The sequence below is a fragment of the Nerophis lumbriciformis genome, linkage group LG13 (assembly GCF_033978685.3).
Source record: "Nerophis lumbriciformis linkage group LG13, RoL_Nlum_v2.1, whole genome shotgun sequence".
Lineage (NCBI taxonomy): Eukaryota > Metazoa > Chordata > Actinopteri > Syngnathiformes > Syngnathidae > Nerophis > Nerophis lumbriciformis.
The window spans coordinates 38,612,701-38,630,420 of record NC_084560.2 but is presented as its reverse complement, the minus strand read 5'-3'; the positions used below and the strand labels follow the sequence as shown (position 1 = coordinate 38,630,420).

General features: G+C 37.0%; 1 protein-coding gene across 1 annotated transcript in view; it reads right to left on the bottom strand.

Annotated features, from left to right (window-relative positions):
- Nucleotides 1–17,020, bottom strand: part of plcl1 (phospholipase C like 1) — a 172,313-nt gene extending 155,293 nt beyond the window's left edge. Inside the window, exon 1 of the mRNA XM_061970833.2 lies at nucleotides 16,281–17,020. Within this exon, the coding sequence (XP_061826817.2) occupies nucleotides 16,281–16,442 (162 nt within the window). The 5' untranslated portion in view covers nucleotides 16,443–17,020. The remainder of the gene's footprint in view (nucleotides 1–16,280) is intronic.
- Between the last annotated feature and the right edge of the window lie 700 nt (nucleotides 17,021–17,720).

The following is a 17,720-nucleotide window of genomic DNA, read 5'->3' as shown; positions in this document are numbered from 1 at the left end:
ACTGATACTATACTTGGTATCATTACAATGATACTTGTATCGATCCACCCACATTTGTTTACATTCAAATGCTGTATCTTAAAATAATCCTTTTTTTTTTTTTTTTTTGGTGGCATAGCGTTTTTAGCTCCTTGTCTTCTTGTCCCCCGGTGATAATGCTACTTGCAAGAAAAACTGTTTCGCGCGATCCACGTTTCTGCAGACGTTTTTCTCGAGATTTTGTTTTGGAGCAGATCTTGTATCGTAGCTGAGCTTGGAAGTTGTGTGGAATTTTTGGGCTAAATATTTAAAATGTAAAAAAATTAAAAAAAATTAAAAAATTAAGAGAGTATAATAAATGAAAACATACACAATATAACTAGATTTACAAAATATTGGATTTTGTGGTATCTATGTTGGAAAAATATGGACACAAAAAATATGTTATTAAAAAAAAAAAAAGATATGATAGTATAATATGTAAAGATGAAGATAATACTTATCTTCATCTATATATATATATATATATATATATATATATATATATATATATATATATATATATATATATATATATATATACTTAAAAAATTAACTAGATTTCAAAAATATTGGATTTTGTAGTATCTATGTTGGAAAAATATTGACACAAAAATATGCAATTTAAAAAAAAATAATAATAATATTATAGTATAATATGTATATATGAACGTAATCACTGTAGTATTGACCAAACACTGATACTATACTTGGTATCATTACAATGATACTTGTATCGATCCACCCACATTTGTTTACATTCAAATGCTTTATCTTAAAATAATACTTTTTTTTTTTTTTTTGGTGGCGTAGCGTTTTTAGCTCCTTATCTTCTCGTCCCCCGGTGATAATGCTACTTGCAAGAAAAACTGTTTATTTTTCGCGCGACCCATGTTTCTACAGACGTTTTTTTCTGGAGATTTTTTTTTGGGGGGGCGCAGATCTTGTTTCGTAGCTAAGCTTGGAAGTGATGGAATGCTTTTGAGAAGATCTGAGAGGAGGGCACAGGAGGATCTTGCCCTTTAAAGGACATCTATGGAGAGAACAAGTTGCAATGTAGGGAAACTCTACACGCCAGTTTTGCCTTACTACTACCACACACACACACACACACACACACAGACACGTTGAGTGTGTGTCTTTAAAAGACAGGAAGCGAGTCTTGCTAGGTTGCATGCATGTGATGATTACATATTGAGTGAAAGAGTGCGTGTGCAGGTAGCATTCATTCTAATTATCATCACCATCACACACTTGTTCCGCTCGTTATCTTTTTGCACGTACCTTCAATTCAGTATCAGATGCCAATATGTAACCAGCAGTGTTCTGTCACCTCCCATTGTGTCATATAAAACAACAATAGTCAACTATTTGTCATATAAAACAAACAATATTGCTGTTAATACTCTTTGGAAATAGTGTGACATCATCACAGAGCTGAAAACAGTCAACAAATAAGTGTTTTGTATCGCTCCATATCGATAATTGTTGATATTTTTTGCAACCTATGGAGAGTAAGGAGCAGGAGAAAAATATATTAAACGTAAACGTTTTTTTATTTCAACTGTAACCTTCCTCTGAGTGTAACCCCCTCAGCTGTCAGGGCAGAAAGGAAAGGACATGTCAACACAAGCATGGAAACACTCAAACTATGTAAACAAAATTGCAAAATCACATTGAACACTTAACAATAACCCTAACAATAAATGCTTGATAAAGTGTAACAAAATAGTGTGAAAATGTAAACATAGAGAAAGCGGAGAATAACTATTGTCTGCAGGTTTAGTGCCAGGAAGTTACGGCTGTGCTCTAAAGGGTAAGGTGACCCTGACCAGGTTAATACAGTTTCCTTGTCCTTCCCCTCCATTTATCTGCGTTCTTTTATATTTCAAGTTATCATTACATATATGTGTTGTTGCATTTGAAACAATTGTATTGTTGATAATAGCGGTAATTATTAGGGATGTCCGATAATATCGGACTGCCGATATTATCGGCCGATAAATGCTTTAAAATGTAATATCGGAAATTATCGGTATCGGTTTCAAAAAGTAAAATGTATGACTTTTTAAAACGCCGCTGTGTACATGGACGTAGGGAGAAGTACAGAGCGCCAATAAACCTTAAAGGCACATAATATCTACGGCTTTTCACACACACAAGTGAATGCATACTTGGTCAACAGCCATACAGGTCACACTGAGGGAGGCCGTATAAACAACTTTAACACTGTTACAAATATGCGCCACACTGTGAACCCACACCAAACAAGAATGACAAACACATTTCGGGAGCACATCCGCACCGTAACACAACATAAACACAACAGAACAAATACCCAGAACCCCTTGCAGCACTAACTCTTCCGGGACGCTACAATATACACCCCTCCGCTACCTCCTACCCAAACCCTGCACACCTCAACCTCCTCATAGTCTCTCTCAGGGAGAGCATGTCCCAAATTCCAAGCTGCTGTTTTGAGGCATGTTAAAAAAAATAATGTACTTCGTGACTTCAATAATAAATATGGCAGTGCCATGTTGGCATTTTTTTTCCATAACTTGAGTTGATTTATTTTGGAAAACCTTGTTACATTGTTTAATGCATCCAGCGGGGCATCGCAACAAAATTAGGCAGAATAATGTGTTAATTCCACGACTGTATATATCGGTATCGGTTGATATCGGTATCTGTAATTAAGAGTTGGACAATATTGGCAAAAAAGCCATTATCGGACATCTCTAGTAATTATTGTTATTATTCATTATCAATAGTGCTATAGTGGTATTTGTATTGCTCCATTTGTAGTGTAATAATGTTCATTGTCATTTCTGTGTTATTAATATTTACTTCACTAACTGCTTCTTTGATATCACTTTTACTATCATATTTGTACTTATCTTATTTGGTGATGCTGTTATGTTGTTGTTGTTATTGTTGTGTTTTTTTGTTGTTGTTGTCTCTCTGTCTTATCCCCCTTTTGTCCTCGCAATTTCCCCCTCTGTCTTCCTTTTGTTCTCTTTCTATCCCCTCCTGCTCCGGCCCGGCTGCACTAAATAATAATAATATAAATACATTTAATAAAGTCAAATACAAATAAAGCAACAAGACAAGTATCCCACACTTCTCTTTTCTAAATAAATATTTACAGCAAATATATGCATCTACATCAACAATATGATTTGCCTGAGTCGCTGGACTGGCCAAAATTTAAAAAAAATAAAAATAAAAATAAAAATAAAAATAAAAATAAAAATAAAAATAAAAATAAAAATAAAAATAAAAATAAAAATAAAAATAAAAATAAAAATAAAGGGTAAGGTCGAGCCCCTTGCATCATTTAAGACCACATTGGTCTGACTACGGTCCCTTTTAAAAAACTGCCAAACTGTCCAGGTGACTTTTTTCTGTTTTCATCAACAATTTATTCCTTCTCTGCAGCATTCGTTTTGACTTTCCACGAAGAAGAAGAAAAGAAAAAAAGAAAAAAACGTTTAATCGAACGCATTTTTTTAATAGATATCTATTATGTTTCTATGGTGATGTAGGTCAGTGGTTCTCAAACTTTTTTCAACACTTGGCTCTCCAACATTCAAATACAGTAGCGTAGTAGGCCTGAGTATTCATTATTAAAAAAAACTGGGTGTTTTTTCAACAGGTACATTTAATATGCTTAGCCCCTGTAACATTGCACACGATTTGAATAGTAACACTGTGTTTGAATATTTATTTAAGTGATTTTTTTGGGGGCGTACCACTAGATGGAGCCCGCGTACTCGATCAAAGGTCAAGTTTGCAGTGATGTCAACTCCATCAAACACGAAAAACCCTCCATCCCATCCATTTTCTACCACTTGTCCCTTTTGGGGTGGCGGGGGGTGCTGGAGCCTATCTCAGCTGCATTCGGACGGAAGGCGGGGTACACCCTGGAAAAGTCGCCACCTCATCGCAGGGCCAACACAGATAGACAGACAACATTCACACAACTATTTTTCTTTTGGTTTTTTTGTCTTCTTTTTTTTTTTTACTTTTTTTTTTTTTTTTTTTGTCGGGGGAAAAGTGTCTGTTTTTCATTGTCTGTATTGTTTTTTCCCGATCATATGAATGTATAAATTAAATCTAAAAAATAAAAAATAAACGAAAAACCTCGATAAATACCCAATTTTCTTCTTCTTTATTTTGTGGCGACTGACTTTCACCTAACGGAACAAAGTTCACTAGCAAGAAGGTCAAAAATCCAGTTGCAGCAAACCACATCAAGTTGCACCTCAAATTAAAGCTCCTGATGACGGCTTTTTAGGTCCGTCATTGTTTTGACGATACGCGCTAACACATTAGCATAGCATCCAAAAAACTCATTTGCGTCACATTTTTTTTCATAGTTTGGCCGGGGGTGCGACTTATACTCAGTAGCGACTTATGTGTGAAATTATTAACACATTAGCGTAAAATATCAAATAATATTATTTATCTCATTCACGTAAGAGACTAGACGTATAAGATTTCATGGGATTTAGCGATTAGGAGTGACAGATTGTTTGGTAAACGTATAGCATGTTCTATATGTTATAGTTATTTGAATGACTCTTACCATAATATGTTACGTTAACATACCAGTTGGTTATTTATGCCTCATATAACGTACACTTATTCAGCCTGTTGTTCACTATTCTTTATTTATTTTAAATTGCCTTTCAAATGTCTATTCTTGGTGTTGTTGGCTTTTATCAAATACATTTCCCCAAAAAATGCGACTTATACTCCAGTGCGACTTATATATGTTTTTTCCCTTCTTTATTATGCATTTTCGGCCGGTGCGACTTATACTCCGGAGCGACTTATACTCCGAAAAATACGGTACGTTTCTAAGGCCCGCCCCCTGCAAATTGTTTTTCAATCAATCTTGCTCAAATTTTACACCCAGGTGCATGTCACTCCCCTAAAGGTGTGTACCAAATTTTGTGGTGATTCGGATAAAAAAAAAAAGGTTGAGCTGTGTGAGAAATTTCAAGTCAGTCCACTTACGGGTGGATACGTTTTTGACATGTTTAGTGTGCAGAGGTTCCAGGAGAAGAAGAAGGTTTTTTTGAAGTTGGTAAATGTTTGTTGCTAAATTGCAGCCAGCTCACGTAAATGTGAGTTGATGACGTAACACGGGGGGTTCTTGGGGGGGGCTTTGGCTGCACGGCGAAGCCATCTGGCGACAAAGTGCGTGGGCCAATCACAGGCAGGCGGGTGACAATTAGGAGGAAATATGAGTGGAGGAACATTTGAAATGTCTCAGACGTAAATCAGCTCTAAAACCTAAGACAAAAAGTTGTTGACTGTTTGCTTGTCCGTGTTTGCTTCTAGAAGTTTAGCATAGTTAGCTTTGGTAAAGAGTCTCATTTGTCTTTGATGTCGACCAAAATATGTTCGTCGGCTTCGGTGTTAAAAGTATCATTTGTCTTCAGTTTGATGAAACACCAACAGTATGTTAGCATAGTTGAAAATGAACTGTAAAACAAACAGTATGTTAGCTATGTTGAAATCTAAATCATCATCGGAGTTTGAAGAAGACCTTATTTTGTTTGGATGTTTACAAAAAGACGCACGTTAGATTTACTGAAGACTCCAAACAACAAAGTGCACGTCATTTTTGACAAAATACAGGCAGAAGAAAACGAAAAAACCAAAATGATAAAAAATAACGTCACAAAAAAAACCGATAAAACCACAATGGTGAAAATAACTCACTAAAAACGATAAAACCACGATGGTAATAGTAACGTTAAAAAAGCGATAAAACCACAATGGTAATAACAACATTTAAAAAAGCTTTAAAACCACAATGGTAATAATAACGTAAAAAAAGCGATAAAACCACAGTGGTAATAATAACATTAAAAAAGCTATAAAATCACAATGGTAATAATAACGTTAAAAAAGCTATAAAACCACAATGGTAATAATAACGTTAAAAAAGCTATAAAACCACAATGGTAATAATAACGTTAAAAAAAGCGATAAAACCACAATGGTAATCCATCCATCCATTTTTCTACCGCTTGTCCCTTTTGGGGTGGCGGGGGGTGCTGGAGCCTATCTCAGCTGCATTCGGGCGGAAGGCGGGGTACACCCTGGACAAGTCGCCACCTCATCGCAGGGCCAACACAGATAGACAGACAACATTCACACTCACATTCACACAATAGGGCCAATTTAGTGTTGTCAATAATAACGTTAAAAAAGCGATAAAACCACAATGGTAATGATAACATTTTAAAAAACTTTAGAACCACAATGGTAATAATAACGTTTTAAAAAAAAGCGATAAAACCACAATGGTAATAATAACGTTAAAAAGGCGATAAAACCACAATGGTAATAGTAACATTTTTTTAAAAACTGTAAAACCACAATGGTAATAATAATGTCACAGAAAAGCGATAAAACCACAACGGTAATAATAACGTTTAAAAAAAGCAATAAAACCACAATGGTATTAATAACGTAAAAAAAAAGTGATAAAACCACAATGGTAATAATAACGTTTAAAAAAAGCAATAACCCCACAATGGTAATAATAACGTTAAAAAAAAACGATAAAACCACAATGGTAATAATAACGTTAAAAAAAGTGGTAAAACCACAATGGTAATAATAACGTAAAATAAAAAGCTATAAAACCACAATGGTGAGAATAATGTCACAAAAAAACGATAAACCCACAATGGTGAAAATAACGTCACAAAAAAGCGATAAACCCACAATGGTGAAAATAACGTCACAAAAAAGCGATAAACCCACAATGGTAATAATAACGTTTAAAAAGAAGCGATAAAACCACAATGGTAATAACATTTTAAAAAACTATAAAACCACAATGGTAATAATAAAGTTTTTAAAAAAGTGATAAAACCACAATGGTAATAATAACGTTTAAAAAGAAGCGATAAAACCACAATGGTAATAATAACATTTTAAAAAACTATAAAACCACAATGGTAATAATAAAGTTTTTAAAAAAGTGATAAAACCACAATGGTAATAATAACTTTAAAAAAAAACTATAAAACCACAATGGTAGTAATAACATTTAAAAAAGCTATAAAACCACAATGGTAATAATAACGTTTAAAAAAGCAATAAAACCACAATGGTGAAAATAACGTCACAAAAAAGCGATAAAACCACAATGGTAATAACGTTAAAAAAAAGCAATAAAACCACAATGGTAATAATAACATTTAAAAAAGCGATAAAACCACAATGGTAATGATAACATTTAAAAAAAAACTATAAAACCACAATGGTAATAATAACGTAAAAAAAAGTGATAAAACCACAATGGTGAGAATAATGTCACAAAAAAGATTACTACCACAATGGTAATAATAAAGTTTTAAAAAAAGTGATAAAACCACAATGGTAATAATAACTTTTAAAAAAAACTATAAAACCACAATGGTAATGATAACATTTTAAAAAAGCTATTAAACCACAATGGTAATTATAACGTAAAAAAAGCGATAAAACCACAATGGTAATAACGTTAAAAAAAAGCAATAAAACCACAATGGTAATAATAACATTTAAAAAAGCGATAAAACCACAATGGTAATGATAACATTTAAAAAAAAACTATAAAACCACAATGGTAATAATAACGTAAAAAAAAGTGATAAAACCACAATGGTGAGAATAATGTCACAAAAAAGATTACTACCACAATGGTAATAATAAAGTTTTAAAAAAAGTGATAAAACCACAATGGTAATAATAACTTTTAAAAAAAACTATAAAACCACAATGGTAATGATAACATTTTAAAAAAGCTATTAAACCACAATGGTAATTATAACGTAAAAAAAGCGATAAAACCACAATGGTGAGAATAACGTCACAAAAAAAGGATAAACCCACAATGGTGAAAATAACGTCACAAAAAAGCGATAAAACCACAATGGTAATAATAACATTTTTAAAAAAGCGATAAAACCACAATGGTAATAATAACATTTTTAAAAAAGCGATAAAACCACAATGGTAATAATAACATTTTTAAAAAAAGCGATAAAACCACAATGGTAATAATAACGTTAAAAAAGCTATAAAACCACAATGGTAATAATAACGTTAAAAAAGCTATAAAACCACAATGGTAACAATAACTATTAAAAAAGTGATAAAACCACAATGGTAATAATAACGTTAAAAAAAAGCGATAAAACCACAATGGTAATAATAACGTTAAAAAAAGTGATAAAACCACAATGGTAAAAACATTTTAAAAAAAGCAATAAAACCACAATGGTAATAATAACGTTAAAAAAAAGCGATAAAACCACAAAGGTGAAAATAACCTCACATTTGCAGAGGTAACAGACGTGATAAATACAGTAAATAAATTCATTACTATGAGTATTATTATGGTTATTACCAACCTCAATCTCGTTACCTTGCGTAATGACAATAAAGCTGATTCTGATTCTGAACGTAAGGTGCACATGCGCCATCATGCCATGGTGGTCAAAGTTGGAATTACAACCCCAAAATACCACAATGTGTTTTTTGTTGTTGCCCTTGATCTGTCTTTGTTGTGTTTAGTCACATGGTCATTTTTGTTGTGTTTAGTCACATGGTCATGCCCTAACGCCGCGCCAAGCAGAGAACAATCATTTGTTTTACCTCTGGACACTGACCAATGCTACGATAGTGTGTGTGTGTGTGTGTGTGTGTGTGTGTGTGTGTGTGTGTGTGTGTGTGTGTGTGTGTGTGTGTGTGTGTGTGTGTGTGTGTGTGTGTTCATGCAAAGTGGCGGCGTCCACTGAGGCCGCACTGTGTGTCCGTGTCATGCCGCTGCTGGTAGCACGACTCTCTGGGAAGTCACAGATGTTACTGGTTGTCCGGGACAAAGCTGCTCTATGGCCGCCATGACATCACTTCTCGTATCGCTGACAGGACACAACATTAGGTACGCCTGGCGTCCTAACCAGCAGGGGGCAACATTTCACGTTTGCCGCTGCCTGAGCCCGCTGTCGCAGGAATAAAAACGTTTTTTTTTGTTGCAGCCAGGATTTGTGTGTGCACTTTAACCTTTGCCAAGAAGTCCACCTTTCAGAGCACAAGTCGCCTCATGAACCATCGATACCTTTCTGTGACACCCTAAACTCACTTCCCTCTCGGAACATCTGATACTACGACCACTACTACTACCACTACTGTGACTACTACTACTACTTCCTGACCTGCAACCTGAGCACAGGTGGAAAGTAATGAGGTCACATGTAGAGAACTGGACCGCCAGGTCATGACGCCCTACGACTGAAGGATACCTTAGACAGACAGGTATGTATAGGTTGGTAGGTACCAGGGTCATTGTTAGATAATGGCTTTTTTGCCGATATCCGATATTCCGATATTGTCCAACTCTTAATTACCGATCCCGATATCAACCGATACCGATATATACAGTCGTGGAATTAACACATTATTATGCCTAATTTTGTTGTGATGCATTAAACAATGTAACAAGGTTTTCCAAAATAAATCAACTCAAGTTATGGAAAAAAAAAATGCCAACATGGCACTGCCATATTTTTATTATTGAAGTCACAAAGTGCATTATTTTTTTTAACATGCCTCAAAACAGCAGCTTGGAATTTGGGACATGCTCTCCCTGAGAGAGACTATGAGGAGGTTGAGGTGGGGCGGTGGTAGGGGGTAGCTGGGGGTGTATATTGTAGCGTCCCGGAGGAGTTGGTGCTGCAAGGGGTTCTGGGTATTTGTTCTGTCGTGTTAGGGTGCGGATGTTCTCCCGAAATGTGTTTGTCATTCTTGTTTGGTGTGGGTGCACAGTGTGGCGCATATTTGTAACAGTGTTAAAGTTGTTTATACGGCCACCCTCAGTGTGACCTGTATGGCTGTTGACCAAGTATGCTTTGCATTCACTTGTGTGTGTGAAAAGCCGTAGATATTATGTGACTGGGCCGGCACGCAAAGGCAGTGCCTTTAAGGTTTATTGGCGCTCTGTACTTCTCCCTACGTCCGTGTACACAGCGGCTGTTTTAAAAAGTCATACATTTTACTTTTTGAAACCGATACCGATAATTTTGAAACCGATACCGATAATTTCCGATATTACATTTTAAAGCATTTATCGGCCGATAATATCGGCAGTCCGATATTATCGGACATCTCTAGTCATTGTGCCTCATTCATGTGACTGAAGCATTAAGGAGCGGGACTATCCAGGACGAGCTGCAGGGTGCTCAAACATCCACAAGCATCTGTGAGCATATAATACTGTATCATCTCTTTCTCTTTCGGACTTATCAAGTTAAGTTAAGTTAAAGTTAAAGTACCAATGATTGTCACACACACACTAGGTGTGGCGAAATTATTCTCTGCATTTGACCCATCACCCTTGATCACCCCCTGGGAGGTGAGGGGAGCAGTGAGCAGCAGCAGTGGCCGCACCCAGGAATCATTTTTGGTGATTTAACCCCCAATTCCAACCCTTGATGCTAAGTGCCAAACAGGGAGGTAATTCTCTACTCACACTTAAGGGAGCTAGGTAGGTCGGTTTGGTGGGCGATATGGCCTAAATAAAAAATCTCAGATATTTTTTAAGCCATAAAATTTTCCTTTACTTTTTAAAGAAACCAATGAATACAAATGATAGAGATAATTTGCTCATGTTAGCGTTAGCATTAGCCATGTTTTGTTTGGTGTGTGAATCTCCACTGAGGAAATAAGGAGGTGAGTGGAGGCTACGGAAGCTCCTTGGGGCAAAAAGTATGTCGGAAGAAAAACATCGATTTTTTTTATTTTTTTATTTCGTCTGCAACAAAAATCTCTAATTTATCAATAAAATCGATATAACGCCCAGGCCTGGTAGGCAGGTTGCTACGTAGGTGGTTATAGGTACTGTACATTACTTTGTACGTAGGTAGGTAGATAGGTATTATAAGTAGGTAGGTAGGTATGCATAGGTACTGTACATTGGTAGGTGGGTATGTGAGTATAGGTACTGTATGTAGGTAGGTAGGTATCAATCAAAGTTTATTTATAGGTATGTATGTAGGTAGGTAGGTATGTAGGTAGGTATGTATGTATAGGTACTGTATGTAGGTAGGTAGATACTGTACGTTGGTAGGTAGGTACTGTATGTTGATAGATAGGTATATATGTATGTATGTAGGTAGGTACAGTATGTGGGTATGGGTACTGTATGTAGGTAGGTAGGTAGGAAGGTATGTATGTATTTATGTAGGTAGGTATGTGGGTATAGGAACTGTATGTATGTAGGTACTGTACATTGGTAGGTAGGTAGGTGCTCTATGTAGGTATGTATGTAGGTAGGTATGTATGTATAGGTACTGTATGTAGGTAAGTAGGTACTGTACGTTGGTAGGTAAGTACTGTATGTTGATAGGTATGTATGTATGTATGTATGTAGGTAGGTACAGTATGTGGGTATGGGTACTGTATATAGGTAGGTAGGTAGGTAGGAAGGTATGTATGTATTTATGTAGGTAGGTATGTGGGTATAGGAACTGTATGTAAGTAGGTACTGTACATTGGTAGGTAGGTATGTATGTATGTATGTATGTAGGTGGGAAGGTACTGTACGTTGGTATGTATGTAGGTAGAAAAGTGGGTATAGGTACTGTATGTAGGTAGGTAGGTACTGTATGTTGGTAGGTATGGGGTTATAGGTACTGTTTTTGGTAGGTAGGTAGGTAGGTACTGTATGTTGATAGGTATGTATGTATGTAAGTATGTATGTATGTATGTAGGTAGGTAGGTACAGTATGTGGGTATGGGTACTGTATGTAGGTAGGTAGGTAGGAAGGTATGTAGGTATTTATGTAGGTAGGTATGTGGGTATAGGAACTGTATGTGAGTAGGTACTGTACATTGGTAGGTAGGTAGGAAAATGGGTATAGGTACAGTATGTAGGTAGGTAGGTACTGTACGTTGGTATGTATGCAGGTAGGAAAGTGGGTATAGGTACTGTATGTAGGTAGGTAGGTAGGTAGGTACTGTATGTTGATAGGTATGTATGTATGTATGTATGTAGGTAGGTACAGTATGTAGGTATGGGTACTGTATGTAGGTAGGTAGGTAGGTAGGAAGGTATGTAAGTATTTATGTAGGTAGGTATGTGGGTATAGGAACTGTATGTAAGTAGGTACTGTACATTGGTAGGTAGGTATGTAGGTATTTATGTAGGTAGGTATGTGGGTATAGGAACTGTATGTAAGTAGGTACTGTACATTGGTAGGTAGGTATGTATGTATGTAGGTAGGCAAGTGGGTATAGGTACAGTATGTAGGTAGGTAGGTAGGTACTGTACGTTGGTATGTATGTAGGTAGGAAAGTGGGTATAGGTACTGTATGTAGGTAGGTAGGTACTGTATGTTGGTAGGTAGGGGGTTATAGGTACTGTTTTTGGTAGGTAGGTAGGTCGGTAGGTACTGTACGGTTGTAGGTAGGTAGGTATGTGGGTAAAGATACTGTATGTAGATAGGTAGGTACTGTACATTGGTAGGTATGTATGTAGGTAGGAAAGTGGGTATAGGTACTAAGTAGGTACTGTTTGTAGGTAGGTAAATGGTAAATGGGTTATACTTATATAGCGCTTTTCTACCTTCAAGGAACTCAAAGCGCTTCGACACATTCAACCATTCACACACACATTCACACACTGTTGGCGGGAACTGCCGTGCAAGGCGCTAACCTCGACCCATCAGGAGCAAGGGTGACGTGTCTTGCTCAAGGACACAACTTCAACCAGAAGCTTGTGGATGGCTACCAAAAGTGCCTTATTGCAGTGAAACTTGCCAAGGGACATGCAACCAAATATTAACATTGCTGTATGTATACTTTTGACCCAGCACATTTGCTCACATTTTCAGTAGACCCATAATAAATTCATAAAAGAACCAAACTTTATGAATGTTTTTTGTGACCAACAAGTATGTGCTCCAATCACTCTATCACAAATAAAATAAGAGTTGTACAAATTATTGGAAACTCAAGACAGCCATGACATTATGTTCTTTACAAGTGTATGTAAACTTTTGATCGCGACTGTATGTATGTATGTATGTATGTATGTAGGTAGGAAAGTGGGTATAGGTACTGTATGTAGGTAGGTAAGGTACGTTGGTATGTATGTAGGTAAGAAAGTGGGTATAGGTACTGTATGTAGGTAGGTACTGTATGTTGATAGGTATGGGGTTATAGGTACTGTTTTTGGTAGGTAGGTAGGTAGGTAGGTAGGTATGTATAGGTACTCTACATAGGTAGGTAGGTAGGTAGGTTGATAGGTATCTATGTAGGTAGGTATGTGGGTATACAGTATGTACTGTATGTAGCTAGGTAAGTACTCTATGTTGATAGGTAGGTAGGTACTTTACGTTAGTAGGTAGGTAGGTAGTGCACCTAGGTAGGTAGGTAGGTAGATACTGTACGTTGGAAGATAGGTAGGTAAGTAGGTAGGTTATAGGTATTAAACGTTGGTAGGTAAGTAATAGGTAGGTAGGTATGTATAGGTATTGTATGTATGTAGGTAGGTAGGTAGGTACTGTACGTTGGTAGTAAGGTAGGTAGGTAGGATAAGGTAGGTAAGTAGGTAGGTGGTACAATAAGGGTAGGTAGGTAGTTTAGTGTTAGTTTAGGCTGCCCAAATAGCACGGATGTCCAGTATTTTTAAATAAAAAAAAATTAAAAAATGTATTTGGGTTTTCAAAGGGCCCTAAACACCCCTGTTTCCCGTGATCGAGGTGTGTGCCTCGACTTCCCTCTGGATTCCGGACTGCCTCCCTCGACCCTGCTTGCCTGCCCACGGACTGCCTTCTCGCCTTGCCCCTTTGGTCTGACGAAGGATTCATCCATCACGCACATACAACAAACTCTGGTAATATTTACATGCTTAATTCTACACATCGTCTTGCACCTTTCACTTCGAGTAGCATACACATCCCACCCATTCATCAGTATCAATAAACCTATTGAACTGATTCCTGCCGTTGTGTCGCCTCCTTCCCCCACCGTACGTAACACTTGGCTCTCCAAGTACCACCTTAATGACCAACATTAAACCACAGTAGCACAGTAGGCCTAAGTATTCATTAAAAACAAGGGCAACATTTTTTTAATCAAGAAATATACTTAATAGTTTGACCAATGTAACACTACACACAGTTTGAACAGTAACACTGTCTTTGAATAAATAAAACACCTCTCTGGCGTACCACTAGATGGAGCGTACCACAGTTTGGGAATCCCCACCACCCCTGGACAAAAGTATCGGTCACGAGTGCAACAAAGAATCACCCACGTTTTGTTTTTTTTTAGTGAGTATGACTGCAAAATAATCCACCATGTGTCCCATGAAAGTTGCAAGTGTCAGTGCTTTAATAAAAAAGGTGAGAAACACAATTGAATTTAAGAAAGAATGAAGGTGGCGTCTGCATGACTCTCACCTCTTGACTCAAAAAGTGATTATTATTAATACATTTCTTCATTTTTGCGTATTTCACATTGTTTTCTGCAGGTACAACTATAATTATTCTCTAAAAATGGGTTTTGTGTTAATATATTTGGGTGTCGGACACAAATAATGGGATTTACACTATTCTTTAGCGCAGGGGTGTCAAACGTACGGCCCGCGGGCAACAGGTTTTATCCGGCCCGCGGGATGAGTTTGCTAAGTATAAAAATGAGCAGAAATGTTTTAATGAAAGTAACTGCTGTTCTAAATGTGTCCACTGGATGTCACAATAGCAATTCTTTGTATCTTTGTAGATCAGGGGTCCCCAAACTTTTTGACTCGGGGGCCGCATTGGGTTAAAACAATTTGTCCGGGGGCCGGGATGTATATATATATATATATATATATATATATATATATATATATATATATATATATATATATTAGGGCTGTGAATCTTTGGGTGTCCCAGGATTCGATTCAATATCGATTATTGGGGTCACAATTCGATTCAAAATCGATTTTTTTCTAATCAACGCGATTCTCGATTCAAAAACGATATTTTCCCGATTCAAAAGGATTCTCTATTCATTCAATACATAGGATTTCAGCAGGATCTACCCCAGTTTGCTGACATGCAAGCAGAGTAGATTTTTGTAAAAAGCTTTTATAATTGTAAAGGACAATGTTTTATCAACTGATTGCAATAATGTAAATTTGTTTTAACTATTAAATGAACCAAAAATATGACTTATTATATCTTTGTGAAAATATTGGACACAGTGTGTTGTCAAGCTTATGAGATGCGATGCAAGTGTAAGCCACTGTGACACTATTGTTCTTTTTTTTAATTTTTTATAAATGTCTAATGATAATGTCAATGAGGGATTTTTAATCACTGCTATGTTGAAATTGTAACTAATATTGATACTGTTGTTGATAATATTCATTTTTGTTTCACTACTTTTGTTCTGTGTCGTGTTTGTGTCTCCTCTCAATTGCTCCGTTTATTGCAGTTCTGAGTGTTGCTGGGTCGGGTTTGGTTTGGAATTGGATTGCATTTGTTATGGTATTGCTGTGTATTGTTTTGTTGGATTGATTAATTAAATAAAAAAATTAAATGCATTTTTTTTTTTTTATTAATTAAAAAATTTAAAAAATAGATTTTTTAAAAATGAGAATCGATTCTGAATCGCACAACGTGAGAATCGCGATTCGAATTCGAATCGATTTTTTCCCACACTCCTAATAAATAACGTCCTGTAATTTTGATAGTCTTTTTTTATCTTGATAGATTGAAAATGAACACCAATGAGTTGACTGATGAACATTATCACATCAAATCTTCAGAAAGTATAAATAACGACAAATAAAGATAGAATACTATTAACCGCAACATGTAAGTGTAAAAAAAAAAAACTATCAACATTATGATTTGTACATTTTCAGAATGTGCTTGTTCTATTTTTAAATAAAGAAACCAATCTGAAGTTGTCTTTATTTTTAAGTTATTGTGCAGTGATTTTACCAGTCCGGCCCACTCAGGAGTAGATTTTTCTCCATGTGGCCCCCGTTCAAAAATGAGTTTGACACCCCTGCTTTAAGGGGAACATTACCACTGTATATGTTTTAGTCATAAAAAGAAAATGCCAGATGTATTGATCAACAATGTGAAATATAAATAATACAACCTGACTTTTTAATGAGTCAGTGTTTACAAAAAAAAACAAAAAAAAAGATTTTAAGTCAATAAAGCCAATAAAAAGGTTCTTCCTACCTTGATGATGCTGCTTCGCCGCGGTGCTGCCTTCACGGACTCCAGCAGGATGGTCTCCTGGTCCTGGCCGCCACCACCGGGCAGGATGACACCACTCCGCCGGCCTCGGGACACCCTCGCCGGCATGAAGTCCGGCGCTCCGTCGCTGTCTCGCTCCGACATGTTGGAGCCGGTCGGAGATGAGTCAAGACAAGCAGCGGAAGTGAATCAAGACGAGCAAAGTTTGTCCATTTAAAACATGTCAGAACGCACGCACGGAGCACCCAGCACCGAGCCGCACCTTCGGTCCGTGAACGCAACCAGGTGCAGAGTGCGGTTCTTCTGGACCAGACTGTGACTGATGCACCAGACCCCCCCCCCCCGCTCCCCCTCCTCTCCAGGCGCAACAAGTCCTCCCAGTCTTTCGCGTGGAAGAGGGGTGGGGGTCCGACGGCGTGCGTCAAAGGCACGCACGGTGCACGCACAAGTGGACCGAGTCCGAGTGGGCGAGATTCGAACCAAAGTGCACGGACACCAAACAAGTTGTGCCACTTTGCGTCAACTAAAAGGCAATAAGGCGCCCTTTTGGCGATATGTTGTGCGCATGTCTAAACCGGCGAAAACCCCCGCTCCCTCACCCCCATTACTGAAAAAAAAACGGTACCGGTTCCGTTCCAAACGGTGGGCGACTTTTTAGACCGCGACACAAAACACAAACCGCCTCGGCTCATGGCTCCGTAGACCACGCCCCCTTTCTGCCTCTTCACCCCGCCCTAATGCCATGATTGACGTGCGTCTCGACCAATAGGCGTGGTGATTCAAAAAGCTCATTGTGCAAATGTGTTTATTTCATTTGTTCTCTTTGTTTACGTCCACTTGTCTCATTCAGTGTGTTTTTTTATTATAGCATTTATTAACACTTTTTATTTACTTTTCGACATTTTTAGGTTCAACTTCTTTTACAAATAACTTGTATTTATTTTTACTTATTTTTCTATCATTATTAGAGATGTCCGATAATATCGCCATGTCGATATTATCGGCCGATAAATGCGTTAAAATGTAATATCGGAAATTATCGGTATCGTTTTTTTATTATCAGTATCGTTTTTTGTTTTTTTTTAATTATTATTTTTTTTTTTTTTTTTTTTAATTATTAAATCATACTTGCCAACCCTCCCGAATTTTCCGGGAGACTCCCGAAATTCAGCGCCTCTCCCGAAAACCTACCGGGACAAATATTCTCCCGAAAATCTCCCGATTTTCAGCCGGAGCTGGAGGCCACGCCCCCTCCAGCTCCATGCGGACCTGAGTGAGGACAGCCTTTTCTTTATGACGGGAGGACAACAGGGTGACAAGAACTAAATCATCCAGACTAGAGATAAATTGTATTATTATGTTTATCTTACCTAAAAATAAATACATTTATTACTTAAAAAAAAAAAAAAAAAGTTACTATAT